Raw genomic sequence first — 12,942 nt, 5'->3', positions numbered from 1 at the left:
CCTATAACATAAACTCACCTGTTTTAAGTGTGCAAACCAATGATGTTCAATAAATTGAGAGCTGTACAGCCCTCCCCACAATCTGATTTTTTAACATTTCTATCACCGCCCCCCGCCTCTTTTATTAGGCACAAGAAATGGTGTTAAAGGAAAATAATTTTAACTGATTGATTCCTGTATCTGTATTACCTAAGTTATATTCTCATTTTTGAATGACCTTTGCTGATCTCTCCTCCAGGCAAACGGGAGACAGCTGGGGCCAAGCTCCTGCAATCTTATCAGAGGCTGAGGTGAGTGTTGTGAAGGACAGATTGTCCCGCCCTCAGGGCAGGCAGGCAGGCGGAGGACGCCCTGAAAGGACTTTCAGATCTCCTGACTTTTAGAGGTCACTGCTTTGGAATGTAGCTTTTTTATTTTTTAATGATAAAGTACCTGGAAAAGATTCAAAGATGCTTCCGGATTCTCATGAGAAGCCTTCTGGTATCAACGTGTTTTCTCATTTAACATCCTGTTGTGTTTCTCAAATTCTCCTGAAATGTTGGGAGGAAACAAACTATCGTTTCTGATTGCACGTCGGAGGACATACTGAGCCGAGCATTTGCTGCTATTACTCATCCACGTCTCTCACCTGGTACCCAGTGCCTGGCATCTTAGATGGGTGGAAGGAACTGGTGGCATTGAATAATGGTCCTAGAGATGCTAACTTCTTTGTACAAAGTTCTCACCCCTAGCACCTGGAAGCTGCCGGTGGTCTGGACACCTGAGACGGAGTTTATTAACATGTGAATGCGCGCTCCCACCAGCCACTGCTTTGTGGACCCATGAAGAGATTTTTCCGGTCTCAGAACTTCTTCCTCTCCCATTTGTTCTCACTTCTTTTAGCCTGTGCTTCCAGTTCCTCTCCTGGTTGTTTTTATATTCTCAACAGTTTGGGCCCTTGGGTTGGTGTGGTTTGCACTGAGAGAATTTGGGAGTCCAAGCAAGATCCTGCACGTGAAGGCTGGGGCCCTCGGGGGTGAGCCAGGCCCCTGTGGTTTCAGAACACATGGGCACGACCTTCTTCCCGTGTTCAGGTACCAGGCGAAGGTGCTCCTCACAGAGGTCCGAGCAGAGCTGCTGTGTCTTCTCCTTGAAAACTTAGTTTCTACTTAAAAACAAGAAAGCTGAGAACGTGAATCATAGAATCGTGGCACATCCGTGCATTTGTAAAAGGAGTAGCTCACGTAGTTTGTGACCCATTTCTTATTCCTGTATTTTTCCTTAGCAGCAAAATTTCTGTGGTGCCTCCTACTCCTCCTCCTCTCAGTGAAAACCAGTGCAGCGGCAGCCCTGGCAGGGTACGTGAGACTGTGAGTGTCCTGGAGGGCAGCCGGCGGGGGAGATGCAAGGAGGCAGGAGAGGGGCCAATGGCCTGGGAGCAGAGGGCTCCTGCTTTGGCTGGGTGGGTCCCAGAGCCAGGCAGAGGGCAAAGATCCCCGTGGAGGCATGGAAGTGCTCCCACTCTCGTGGGTTGGTGGCCATGGGCCATCTGCCTGGTGGGTCACCCCGCTGCCTGCACCCTCATCTTTTGGCTCTTGCGATCAGCTCTCACCCCCAGCTATGCACTGTGCCTTTGAGTGAGTGTGTGGGGTTCTGGATAAGCTGACTTGTGTCAGGGAGATACAGATGGACGTACAGTGTGTGAGAGCTGGCAGGGCCTCTGGAGGTGGCTTTTGAGTGTTTGCAGGATCTAATGTAAAGTGGAGCAGCACCATTTCCATCCCAAGGAATTAGCTGTGATCTTGGGGGAGTTGTCTGGGTTTCGCACCTGAGAAGTGGAAATAATTCTGTCTGGATGGTCTCCCATGGCTATTGTGAGAAATCAATGAAAAAGTATCATAAAACTGTAAAAGTGCCATGGAAATGTGGGTTTATCTCCTTTATCCTATAGATTAAGGGGAGCACTTATATCTGTGCATCTGAGAGAACATCCTTGTCTGCCAATGGAGACAATATGTTCATTCTTTTCCAATCTTAAGCTGAGACTCTGGGGTGACCTTCAAAATCCTGCTGTTCTTCCCCTGGAGATTTTAAATTCTCCAAAGCATTTCCAGCACTTGTATGTTCAACACATATTTACCAGTTGGATGCATGATGGACAGATGATGGATGCTCGGATGGATGGTGGATGCATGGCTGGATGGACAGTGGGTGGATACACAGATGAGACTTGGAGAAGGAAGTGGTCTTTGTGTTGTATTTTTCTCCCTGCTTCTGCTTTGGGAGGTGGAACTCCTTGACTCCAAGCTGGTCACTTTGTGCCTTTATACCACCCTCAGCCCCCATGTCACCTGCATTTTGCCAACGTTGGTACCCTTTGTGCATGGAGTTAGGGTGGGGCCATAAGAAAAAGGAGGTTAGACAAACAGTCATTTACTTGGGTACAATCTTTGAGCCAAGGAACTATCCTTCATCCTGTCTGAGAGGTAGTTGTTATCTTATGAACCACATGTCGATAATGCTTCTTCCTTTATGAGGATATCAAAATATAGAGCGGAGACGCTGAGTAGCAGGGGTGCCTAGTCCTGGGAGGGTCACTCCACCCCCACCCCCACCTGCATGCCCAATGAGCACCCGCACCCATCAGCAGTGTTTTGGGGCCCAACAGTCTAGAGACGCGGGGCAAAGCAGGCCATCAAGCATTAACTCGTTCTGTGTCTGTTTTAGTTACAGGAACTTGGTCAGTTCAGAGGATTTAATAAGTCCGTGGAGAATTTGTTTCTGTCTGTTACCACCCACGTGAAAAGTAAGTCACTGCCTCAGGATGTCTCCTTCCCATGCCACACAGGCAGACAGGCGGGCCGCCTCAGATGGGACTGTCCCTGGACCCTCGGGAAAGCCACAGCACCGGGCCCTTCATCTCGCCACCCACAGAGCAGGCCTCTGGTTCCTCGCGGGAGGAGATGCCATGTCAGTCCACTCGTTGGCCCAGTTTCCTCCTTTCCAGGCCCGAACCTGCCTAGCTGGGCGCCATGGACAAGGGAGGGCGACGTGTGTGGGCTTCCCAGGAGACCCCGGGAGACCAACCAAGAAAACATGAGGATTCCAGTGAATCCCAAACCAGAGCCTTCAAGGCGATGGGGTCCAGGATCTGTCTCTTGCATGGAATTACTTGTCTCTTCTTTTTCTCCTTATCAATGTCTGGTCTTCCTCTGGCAGTCACCCTGAAGTTTGCAAATGCAGTTAACCACCTCAGCTGGAACCCTGTCTCCCTCAGTGGACCTTCTCCCCTCCGTTGTTTTTTTTTTCCCCCTTTTCCTGCTTATCTTAAAATTCAGGTCTTGGACCCTTTCATGCCTCCTAAGATATACAGGGCAAGCCCTGGTTCAGACAGGGTCCTTGGTGGGATCAGGGCTCCTGGGGCTTCATTTCCCTTTGTCCGTGCCTGTTTGGCTTTGGTTCATCACCTCCTTCCCTGAGGTTGCGTGTGGATGGTCTCATTGTCCCCTGTTGGCTCCAAGACCGTCTGATGATTTGATTTTAAGTAGCCATCTGTACTCCACATGAGCCTGTCTAAGCTGTCCCCTGGTGACAACTGAAATCCAACCCCCACTCTTCAATTTAGAACAACTGTGACTACATAAGCAAGGGTCTGTCGCCTTCTTTTTCAGAAGGGAGAAGCAACGGGATTTCATTGGCCTGTTGGCAACAGTGCCTGGGGGTTTAAAAATCACCCATCTTACCCTGCAGAGCTTTCCTAGCGTACACACACCCCGCCAGACCCCCTGTGCCCCTCAGCCTGGCGGTGGAGCTGCCCATGCTCGCCCAGCTGGCTCCCTTCCACGGCAGGTTCCAGTGGGACCTGCTCCACATCTTAGCTGTGCCGCTCCTCCCCAGATCCACGGGGCTTGTGTGAATCCCTCCCTCCACTGCTACTGGAATCGATGCCCTGAATGGACCCCAACCTAAGCTTCCTCCAAAAGGGCCCTGGGTGCACAGTCTCCTGAGGGACCAGCCCACAGTCTCACGTACCTCTGCTCACTCATCCGAGGTTTGCCAGTTAGATACCTGGGTGGACAACTAGAGCTAATCTCTGGGTGGGGTGAGGGCGGGGATTCATGAGAGCAAAGCAGTGTCCCTCTGAGCTAGGGGACTCAGCTGAAGCTCCGTGACCTATGTCCCTGCTGCCCTCATCCCCCAGGGAGGGGTAGTTCAAGCCCTGCTTTCTGGCTCCTGGGAAGGGCCAAGAACCTGAGAACTGTCCTGAGCGCTTCCTGCTTGGTCTGCAGAAACAGGCACATGACTCCACCGGCCCCTGTCCCTGTGTCTGCCGCAGGGCACGCAGGGCACGCAACATCTTGTAGGCACTGATTCGTGTTTTTACAGGTTTTGAGTGATTCTCCACGTGTCCTCTTGATCTGTGCTGCAACCCTTTTCCCTACCAAAGTGGGTGCAGAGGAAACCCCCCTTGTGGGCAGGATGTCAGACTGGTACCTAGTGGGCATGGGAGGGGCTGGAAGGGGCCCAGGCTCTTCAGGGACCAAAGACCTAGCATGGAGGAGGAGGCCTTGCCCGTGGGGCTTGGGAAGCTGACTCACAGTGACCTCTGGCTGCTATTACTGCTCCAACAGCCCTTCTGTTATCAGCTCATCTCTAGGAGGTGGCGGCAGCTTGTCGCCTTGGAAGGGAAAGAGGAATGGCTTCTTGCTCAGGGCTCTGGGTGTCCTCTAGCCCTGCCGATGGGTGACCAGGCCCTCTTGTCAGAACCCAAGCTGCTCAAGGAGATTCCCTCCTCATTCTGTGGCTTGCAGTGGACCAAGTAGGCTCAGGCTGTGGGGTGAGCCCTGAGGAGATGATGGGGGGAGCAGCGAGGAGGGACGGCATCTCCTGGGGGTTGGAAACTGGGGTCTCTCACGTGCTCAGCCAGTCTGGGTTGGCCACATGGGGAGCTCATGGAGGTGACTTGGGCTGGAGGACCAGAGTGTGCTAGTCCTTCCTAGCTGCTGGACATTGAGAGACGCCCCAGACACTGCTAGTACTAGATCTGAGGTAGCAGGGAGACAGGGCTCTTGGGACAGGACGATGGCGAGGTGGGCAAGGGTGGGTGCCCTGGGGCTTGGGGGCGTTTGCCAGGGACCTCCCTCTAGGGGCCTTTAAAGCTCCCCATGGCCGTGCAGGCAGGAGTCAGCTCATAGGTAGCCAATGCAGAGGCAGTGTGGCTCAGTGGGTGGACCAGAAGACAGAGGGCTGGCCTGGGCTGTGCTGTGTCTTACTGCTGCTCCCGTGGCCCCGAAATGTAGTCACAGGATGTGCTGCCAGAGTCGGACACACACCAGACTTCAGAGACTTGGAGTTAAAGAGAGTTAACTATTTCATGAATAACTTTGATATCGGTTACGTGTTCTAATAGCATTTTGGACATAGCGTCACATGGAATGCAGAATCAAGATTAATATTGCCTGTTTCTTTTTGCCTAATGTGGCTTGCGAAAACTTGGACTCATAAGTGATTGCACTGTGTCTCTCAGCAGACAGCAGTGCGCTAGGAAGGTAGCTCCAGGGCCCAGAGGGGAGGCCTCCTGGGAAAGGGAGCCCCCGAGGAGGAGGGAGCATCTCTGAGGCGGCTCTTTCCCTCTGTGCGCGGTTCCTCCTTCGCTCTTGTTTTAGACCAGTGTTACGCTGCAAAGACGAGCGTTTGAGTCCTCTTCTCAGGCCCGCTTTCTTACTGAGATACTTGTAAGGACACCTCAGATCTTACTTTCCCTGCCCTTCTAAGAGTCCTAAGACGCCGTGTTGAGCCACGAAAGCTCTGTCGGGAACCCCTGGGAAGACAGCTTGCTTGGTGGCTGCCATCTTTGGGTCTGGATGAGTGTGTACTCATATGAGTGGTGGGGAATACTGGGGAAGTTGGGGGTTCCTTCAACTCTCCCAGGCTCCACCTGTCGGGTGTGTAGAGTGTGACCATAGGAGGCCCCTTAGAGGACCTGGCCCTCCTCCGGCCCTGTGTCCAGCAGTTTCTGGCTTCCTCTGGGCGCCCCCATGCTCCATGGTGAACAGGCCTCCCTTGCCCCTCCCTGGTCCCTCCCTGTTCCCCCCCAGCCCCTTCTGGCCCACCTGGGCCCCCCCCGGGTCTCAGGAATCCCAGGGGAGGGCTCCATGGGACTCCGCAGAGCGGTGCGCTCCCAGCTGTCGTCCCTTGTGTTTGTGTTCCAGAGCTCTCCAAGTCCCAGAATGACATGACATCTGAGAAGCATCTTCTAGCCACCAGCCCCAGGCAGTGTGCAGGCCAGACGCAGAGACGGAGCCAGTCAGACACTGCGGTCAACGTCACCACCAGGGTACCTGAGGCCCCCGCCCTGCGCCACCCCCTTTGTGTTCTCTTCCCAGTCTTTTTCTCTGTAGGTTTATTTTTCCTTTGATGGCAAAACAATTCACAGTCAGAAAAATGTGATTGGAAGCTCTGCATTTGGCCAAAGGAGAGTCAGAATTTAAGATCAAGACAGGTGTGGTGATGACTTGTGCCTATTGTCTCAGCTACTTGGGAGGCTAAGACAGGAGGATCCTTGAGCCCAGGAGCCTCAAAAAGAAAAGGAGTTCGACCTGCACAACTGTTCAGAGCAGCTCCAAGCTTTAGTGTGGCCACGAGTCCCCAAGGCTTCTGCCCACGGGCTTCAAGGCCACAGCACCTGCGGGACCTGTGATTGCCGTGGTTCCCAGGGTCTGTGAAACCCCTCACTTATGTTCAGGATCAACAGCCTTTAGTTATAATCGGTCCTGGTCTCCGAAGGAAACTATGAGAAACACAAATGCTGCATAATCATGTTCAAGCAGGGGGCTCCTTCCCTGTGTCTGAACCAAGGCGAGCTCACCTACCCAGCCGGCAGCGGGTAGACCAGGATAGGAGCAAGCTGGCTCTGGGATCAGAACGCCTGGGTTCTAGTCCAGCTGAGGTGACCTGACTGGGCAGGTGCCAGCCATGTTGTGTGCTGCGTTATTATGGCTGCTCTGCTCAGCTGCATGGGACACATGTCCCTTCTCTGTGGCCGTGGGATCCCCTGGAGACATCCCCAGATACTGTCCTCCCGTTAGCCCACTGTCTTGCTAGAACCTCAGCACCTGTTCCCAAGGTGCTAGGTCCTGCCTCCATCCGCTGCCTCACACCTGAGCCCAGGACTCCTCTGTAAAATGAAGTCACCTGTTGTTCCCCAGCACAGGGTTCTCGCAGGTCTCCCTTGAGTGCTGTACTATCTCATTTGCCAGCGAAGTCCTCCAAACACCTTCTTCAGATTGCTGGCGTTGATTATGATGCGCCATGCTCTGTGCAGGAGCTCTGCTGGGGCATCTCATTCTAGTGACATACCCACCCTAGGAGGTAGGTATTGCAGGCAGCCCCTCTTTACATCTAGGAGCACGAAGCCTTGGTGGGGTTACGTCACGGGCCACAGTGACGTAGCTGAACCAGCTTGAAGGCTGAGCTCTGGGCACTGACTCTCAATTCCCCACCCTGTAGGGGCAAGGCGCCAGGAGTGTTTGAAACCCTGAAGGTCTTTGAAATTCTCAGGTGTGCATAAGCATCAGTTCACACCAGAATCCACTGCTCTTCCTGAAGAGACCGAGTCGGGAGTTAGTGCTCACCATGAACCACGTCATCACCTTGTGTCTCACAAAAACTCCCACGATGTCAATCAAGGACCTGAGTGTCAGTGAGGTTAACCAACTTCACTAGCAGCTCATAGCTTAAAAACAAAACAAACAAACAAACAAAAGAAACCAGAAATAGAACCTGGGTTTGTATGATTTTTAAGTAAGAAAAATTTAGCCTCTTTGTTCTATCTATGCCCCATGTAAGGACAAGCGAGGGCCACTGAGAAAAAAGGGTTCCAGAGGGATTTGGAAGTGTGAACAGTTCTCTTACTGGGTCTGATGAAGCCACTCTGATGCCAACACCGACAGATCAGCAGTGCTCTGGGCACGGTTCTCTGCAGAGAGCCCTTATTGGTATTTAACCTTTGTGATCCTTAAAACAACCCCGTGAGGGTTGCATTATTGCTGTCCCCATTGGAGATGAGGACCTTTGGGGTCATGTGGGCAGAAGGGGGTCATGGGGTCAGGAGGGTTGGGGTCAGATAGAACCTGCCTCAGGACCTTCCCCATGGTACCCTGCTGTGGAGACTCGGTACCTTTCCCATCTGCGGTATGCTGTGCTGTGTGGGGCACACCAAGCTCCCACGGGCCTTGCTTTGGGCTTTGGGAATGCTGTCATAATGTGGCATCCTTGGTGCACTGTTCCCCTGCAGCTTGTGCCCACAGAATAGAGCCTGCCAAGCAGTTATGGAGGTTTTCAAGTAGGCTAGGGGACTTCAGGGATAGAAGTGAGGAGGTGCAGGGGGAGGCTGTGGGTAGAGCCCCCACTGCATGGGCCCTTACACGTGTGTGCCCTCTGTTGCCAGGCTCTGGGCAGGGCATGCTTGCACTCTGGGCAGGACTTCTCTCTGCCAGTGTCATTGAGGATATGTCTCTTTCACAGAGTACTTTAGCCAAATGTTTATACTCCACCAAAACTCAGCAAACAGAATCTATAAATGCTAAATAATTATTGGGTTGAAAAATAAGGAGTACATCCTTTAATAGGACATTTTCCAGACTGCAATCACACATGCCTCAGCTGGGGAGCTCACAGTAATGGTACTTGTTTCCATGAGAACACTTTGGAACATATTGCCAACATTAATCATACGACGTAGTGCCCTTGGAAGTATCGGTCGTTGGTGCCCACCTTGCAGGTGGCTATGGCACAGAGCTAATAGATGACCTTCTTCTTTTTCTCGTTTGAAATGTTTTGCTGTGTTTCCCAGGCTGGTTTTGAACTCCTGGGCTTAAGCCATCCTCCTGCCTCAGCCTCCCAAATGCTGGGATTATAGGTATGCACTGCTGCACTTGGTTTAAGTAGCTTTCTTAGACCCCCCGGGGTGGCTCAGAGCTGTTAACCGAACAAGTGGCTCAGGATCTCTTCCAAGTTTCTGGTCATTAAGTTTGAAGAGCATATTCTGAAAGTGCTCCGAGACCCTCCCTGGAGCATCTGGGCCAGGATTCTTCCGAAGTGAGTTCTCCCCACCTCTCTTGTGTGCATTCCAGTGGGTTTTACTGTGCCTTATGAACGTGTGGTTGATCTATACTGCCCATAAAAACGTGCACCTGTTAAACAGGGAGCTTTATAAAAAGCTGGTAGGAGGGGCTCTCTGGGGAGAGGGCCTGGGGACAAGGGTGGAGGAAAAGGACTTTGCTTCATCTCGCTCTCCTGGTACTGTGTGATGTCTAAGTCCCTGCACGTCTTCCCTGCCACCAGCAGCCGCATCCCAGAGGCGGAGTGGGCGGAGGAGGCCAGGCGAGTAGCAGCGTCATTTCTCACTGCTAACACCAGGCTGGACGGCAGGGACCCTCCTGTGCCCCAGGAGAGGTGGTCTGCCTCCAGAGGGACGCCCCTGCTCAGAGCATGTGACTGGCCGAGCCAAACCGAGTGGTTTCTGCACTCCAGTGGGCTTTCAAGTTTAGGTAGTCCCCAGAGGAAGTCACAGAGGCACCAGCAGTTGCTCTTCCTTCTATTATTTTCTGTGTTCTTAGCTATTAACAGCAAAACTCTTCCCGAGGGTTCATAATTTGATCGAATGAAACTTAGTACTTACTGATCTTTCCCACATAATGTCAAACGCCTTGCAGACTAGACCCCATTCAGGGCCACCATCTTTCTCTGGGTCTAACTAAAACTAGATGATTATGAAGGACATTAAAAAATCACAGAAATAAATAAATAAGAAGGAAAAAAAATCACAGTTGTGGGCAGGGGGACAATGCCCATCTCAATGCCATTGATAAACTCCTAGGATCTTGAAGCCCTTTCGTAGGACATTGGATCTGACAGTCTAGTCCAGATCCTTCAGAATTTCCTGGGGGAAAAGCGGAACACAGAACTTCATCTTGGGTTCCATAGTGAATGAAAAATAACCCCTCAGAATAGTATCTGCTTTCCTAATAATCCTGAAATATTTACATTTGTGTTTTAACTCCACTGAAGGTTTTCCTGTGTCCTGACCTATTGGAGTCTTCCCTGGCCAAGAATCCAGTGTGCCATGTAACCTCTATTGTAAAGACAGTTCTCTTTGTTCCTTTCTAAAACTTTCTGCCATTAATTTTTTATGATTCAAAAAACATGATTTTTAAAATGTATGTTGAACACTATAGCAGTCAGCCAAGCTTCCAAAACATAATTAATTACCAGAGATCGGGTGGTTTAAACATCCGACAATTATTTTCTCTCAATTCTGGGAGCTCAAAGTCTGGGATCAAGATGCTGGAAGGTTCCTGCCCTCTTGCTGTGTCCCACAGGTTGGGAGGGGCCAGGTGGGATTCTCCACTGTCTCTCCTCAGAAAGACACTCGCCTATCATTTCTATGAAGTCTGTCCTAGCACATGTCACGAACCCTCCAGGGCTCCAGGCCCTTGGAAGTGGAAGCAGGAGAGAGCCTCTTTCCCTGGGCACTTGTCTGTCTCCTGGCTGCCTTTCCCCCTGTTCCCGAGCCTGGGTGGGGTCTCTTCCCTCCAGAGCCCCTCTGGGTCTCTCATCACGGACACACATCCCAGTCCTCTCTGCCTTACACAATAAAATGCCTCTGCACTCCACAGATTCCATTTAACAGAAAGGGCACCCACCCCAGGTCCCCAATTGTCATTTGCTTTTAAGGAAGAGTCTAACTTGTTCTTTCCATATCAACACATAGGTTCCTTTGACAGCTGGTTTTTAGGACTTTTAGTTCTGCCAAGTTGGCTGCCTCTGAGGGACTTGGGTCACCTGACCACTGGTGGCAGTTGCCCATCTTCCAGGACTCTTGGAAACAGGGCTTTTGGTGGCCTTCTCTGCCCACCCTTTGGAGCCCCCTGGACAAGCTCACATCCCTGTCTGCTCATGGTTCCTGGGTCTGGTCTGCCTGGCCCCGGAGTCTCTGTAGGCGTAGGAATTGCGCCCCAATTGCCTTAGCTTTTGGTCTTCCCCAGCTACCTGCCAGCACCCCACTCAGGTCATACCCCCACTGAAGGTCACCCCAGATGTCCCACACCCAGTAATCTCCCCTCACCTCTTTGCCACCAAGTGGCTGGTGCCTCTATCTTCCCTGCAGTGGATGAGACCTGATGCCAGCTTTGGATCCTCTTCCAGCCCCAGGGTTTAGAGCCGTGGATTCAGTGGAGTGTGGTGTGACTGTCTCTTGGTCTTGAGTTGGTGTTGTGGAGATGAAGAGCACAGACAGTGATTTGGAGACGATCCATTCTTCTGTTCTTTGGTGTTCTCACTTAGCATTTCATTCATGACATTTAGGACTCTGGTGCAGATGGTATATGAATCCTCCTTCCAACCTAGCACCAAGACGGAAGCCTCAATTCAGAAACTTTCGACTGTTGGTCTGGAAGCAATTTTTCTAACTTCCATATTATGTGTATTACTCTACTGGTGATGTCTGACAGGACTTCCTGCAGCAGTGGAATGTTCTTTATCTGACAGTGTGAACTGTCCAATATAGTAGCCACTGTCACACGTGGTGTCTGAGCACTGAAATGTGTCCAGTGCAAATGAGCAGCTGAGCTTATTAATTTAATTAACTTGAATTTAAATTCAAGTTGTCCTATGTGGCCAATGGCTATCGTGTTGGGAAGCTCAGCTGTAAACAGTGTTAAAAATTTAAAAAGTAGCTTTATAAAATTTAGAGGTATATTTTGATCTCTCCCACATTTTTTTTTTTTTTTTGTACTAGGGATTGGTCCCAGGGCCTTGTATGTGCTGGATAAATACTTTATTACTGAACTATATCCCTGGCCTTTTTTTACTTCTGAGACAAGGTCCCACTAAGTTTCCCAGCCTGCTCTTGAACTTGCTATTCTCCTGCCTCAGCCTCATGAATAGCTGCCATTAAAGCCAAGTATCACCATGCCTGGCTTGATTTTTCTCTCTTTATGAGCATTTAAATCTTACTGTGTATAAGACTGAATATTATATTTCATGTGATTAAATGCCAGGATCATTATGAAGGCCAAAGCGTGCACTTCTTTTAAGACTTTTACTAATCCATAAGTAGCTCACCCATCCATGTTCATGACTATCCCAGAGCTTGACAATGTCTTCCTCAGGCCCTGCGGGGGTGGGGGGTACATTTATCCAAACGCAAGTATCTCCCTTACTCAGTCACTCCAAGTTTATATGACTCCTACCAAGTGATAGGTGCGGGCTGTGCTGAAGTCTCTGCATTTGAAGAGAGTCAATGGGCGTGTGGGCCATCATATTGACTTTGATTTTCCTTCCCCAGAAGGTCAGCACACCAGATATTTCCAAGCCTCTTCCTCAAGAGGATCCCAGACGCTCTGCCAGCCTTGGTTTGAGGCAAGATGCTCTCCCACTGGGCCCCTCCCCGAGCCCTTTGTTCTCCGGAGGCTTGAGACACGTGAGTCTTGTCCCGACACTCTTAACACAGAATGCGGGGCTGGGGATCTAGCTGAATGGTAGTGTAGCACTGAGGGTGGGGTCAAGTTGTTTCATGAATTTGAAGAATAAGATCCATGGATACAAGGGTGAGAGCAAAGTAACAGGATTTATTAGAGTAATAGAAAGAAAGCAGAGTTCCCCAAAAGAGAGAGGTCCCAAGAGAAGGATGCCAAAGAGGGGCTATTGTCTAGGCATTTATATAGGTCTGTAGGGTTAAGTCGGCTAGCTTCCTGCCCAACCCTGGGGAAGGCATTCAGTGTCCGCTAGGTATTCCTGCAGCTTTTAGTCCAATCGAAACATCCATCAGGCATTTTTCCTTCTTTGGAGTGGCATGGACCCTAGTCACGTAGGCCCTGGTTTAAGAACAGCCTTTTTTGTAAGTTTCTTAGCAAATATCTGCAGGTGCTGAATGTGCTCTGCTGCCCAGGAAGTGACCAG

The 12,942-nt window shown here is 50.9% G+C and overlaps 1 protein-coding gene and 1 long non-coding RNA gene across 17 annotated transcripts in view; both read left to right on the top strand.

Moving 5' to 3' along the window:
- The window catches only part of Sytl3 (synaptotagmin like 3), a 60,302-nt gene that overhangs the window by 32,904 nt on the left and 14,456 nt on the right, over positions 1-12,942 (top strand). For 3 of the 16 annotated variants that reach the window (XM_040283493.2, XM_040283498.2, XM_078018808.1), the window contains 5 exons: positions 239-290; positions 1,265-1,349; positions 2,707-2,785; positions 6,192-6,316; positions 12,329-12,463. In XM_040283493.2, the coding sequence (XP_040139427.2) occupies positions 239-290; positions 1,265-1,349; positions 2,707-2,785; positions 6,192-6,316; positions 12,329-12,463 (476 nt within the window). The remainder of the gene's footprint in view (positions 1-238; positions 291-1,264; positions 1,350-2,706; positions 2,786-6,191; positions 6,317-12,328; positions 12,464-12,942) is intronic. The other 13 variants (XM_040283496.2, XM_078018810.1, XM_021723940.3 and 10 more) reach the window with 9 other exon arrangements.
- LOC144365974 (uncharacterized) lies at positions 6,323-7,760 on the top strand. Its single transcript, XR_013424713.1, has 2 exons — positions 6,323-7,350; positions 7,489-7,760. It is a non-coding gene; the product is annotated as an uncharacterized LOC144365974 (long non-coding RNA).

The sequence above is a fragment of the Ictidomys tridecemlineatus genome, chromosome 8, assembly GCF_052094955.1.
Source record: "Ictidomys tridecemlineatus isolate mIctTri1 chromosome 8, mIctTri1.hap1, whole genome shotgun sequence".
NCBI classification, from domain to species: Eukaryota; Metazoa; Chordata; class Mammalia; order Rodentia; family Sciuridae; genus Ictidomys; species Ictidomys tridecemlineatus.
This window is presented reverse-complemented; position numbering and strand designations above follow the sequence as displayed.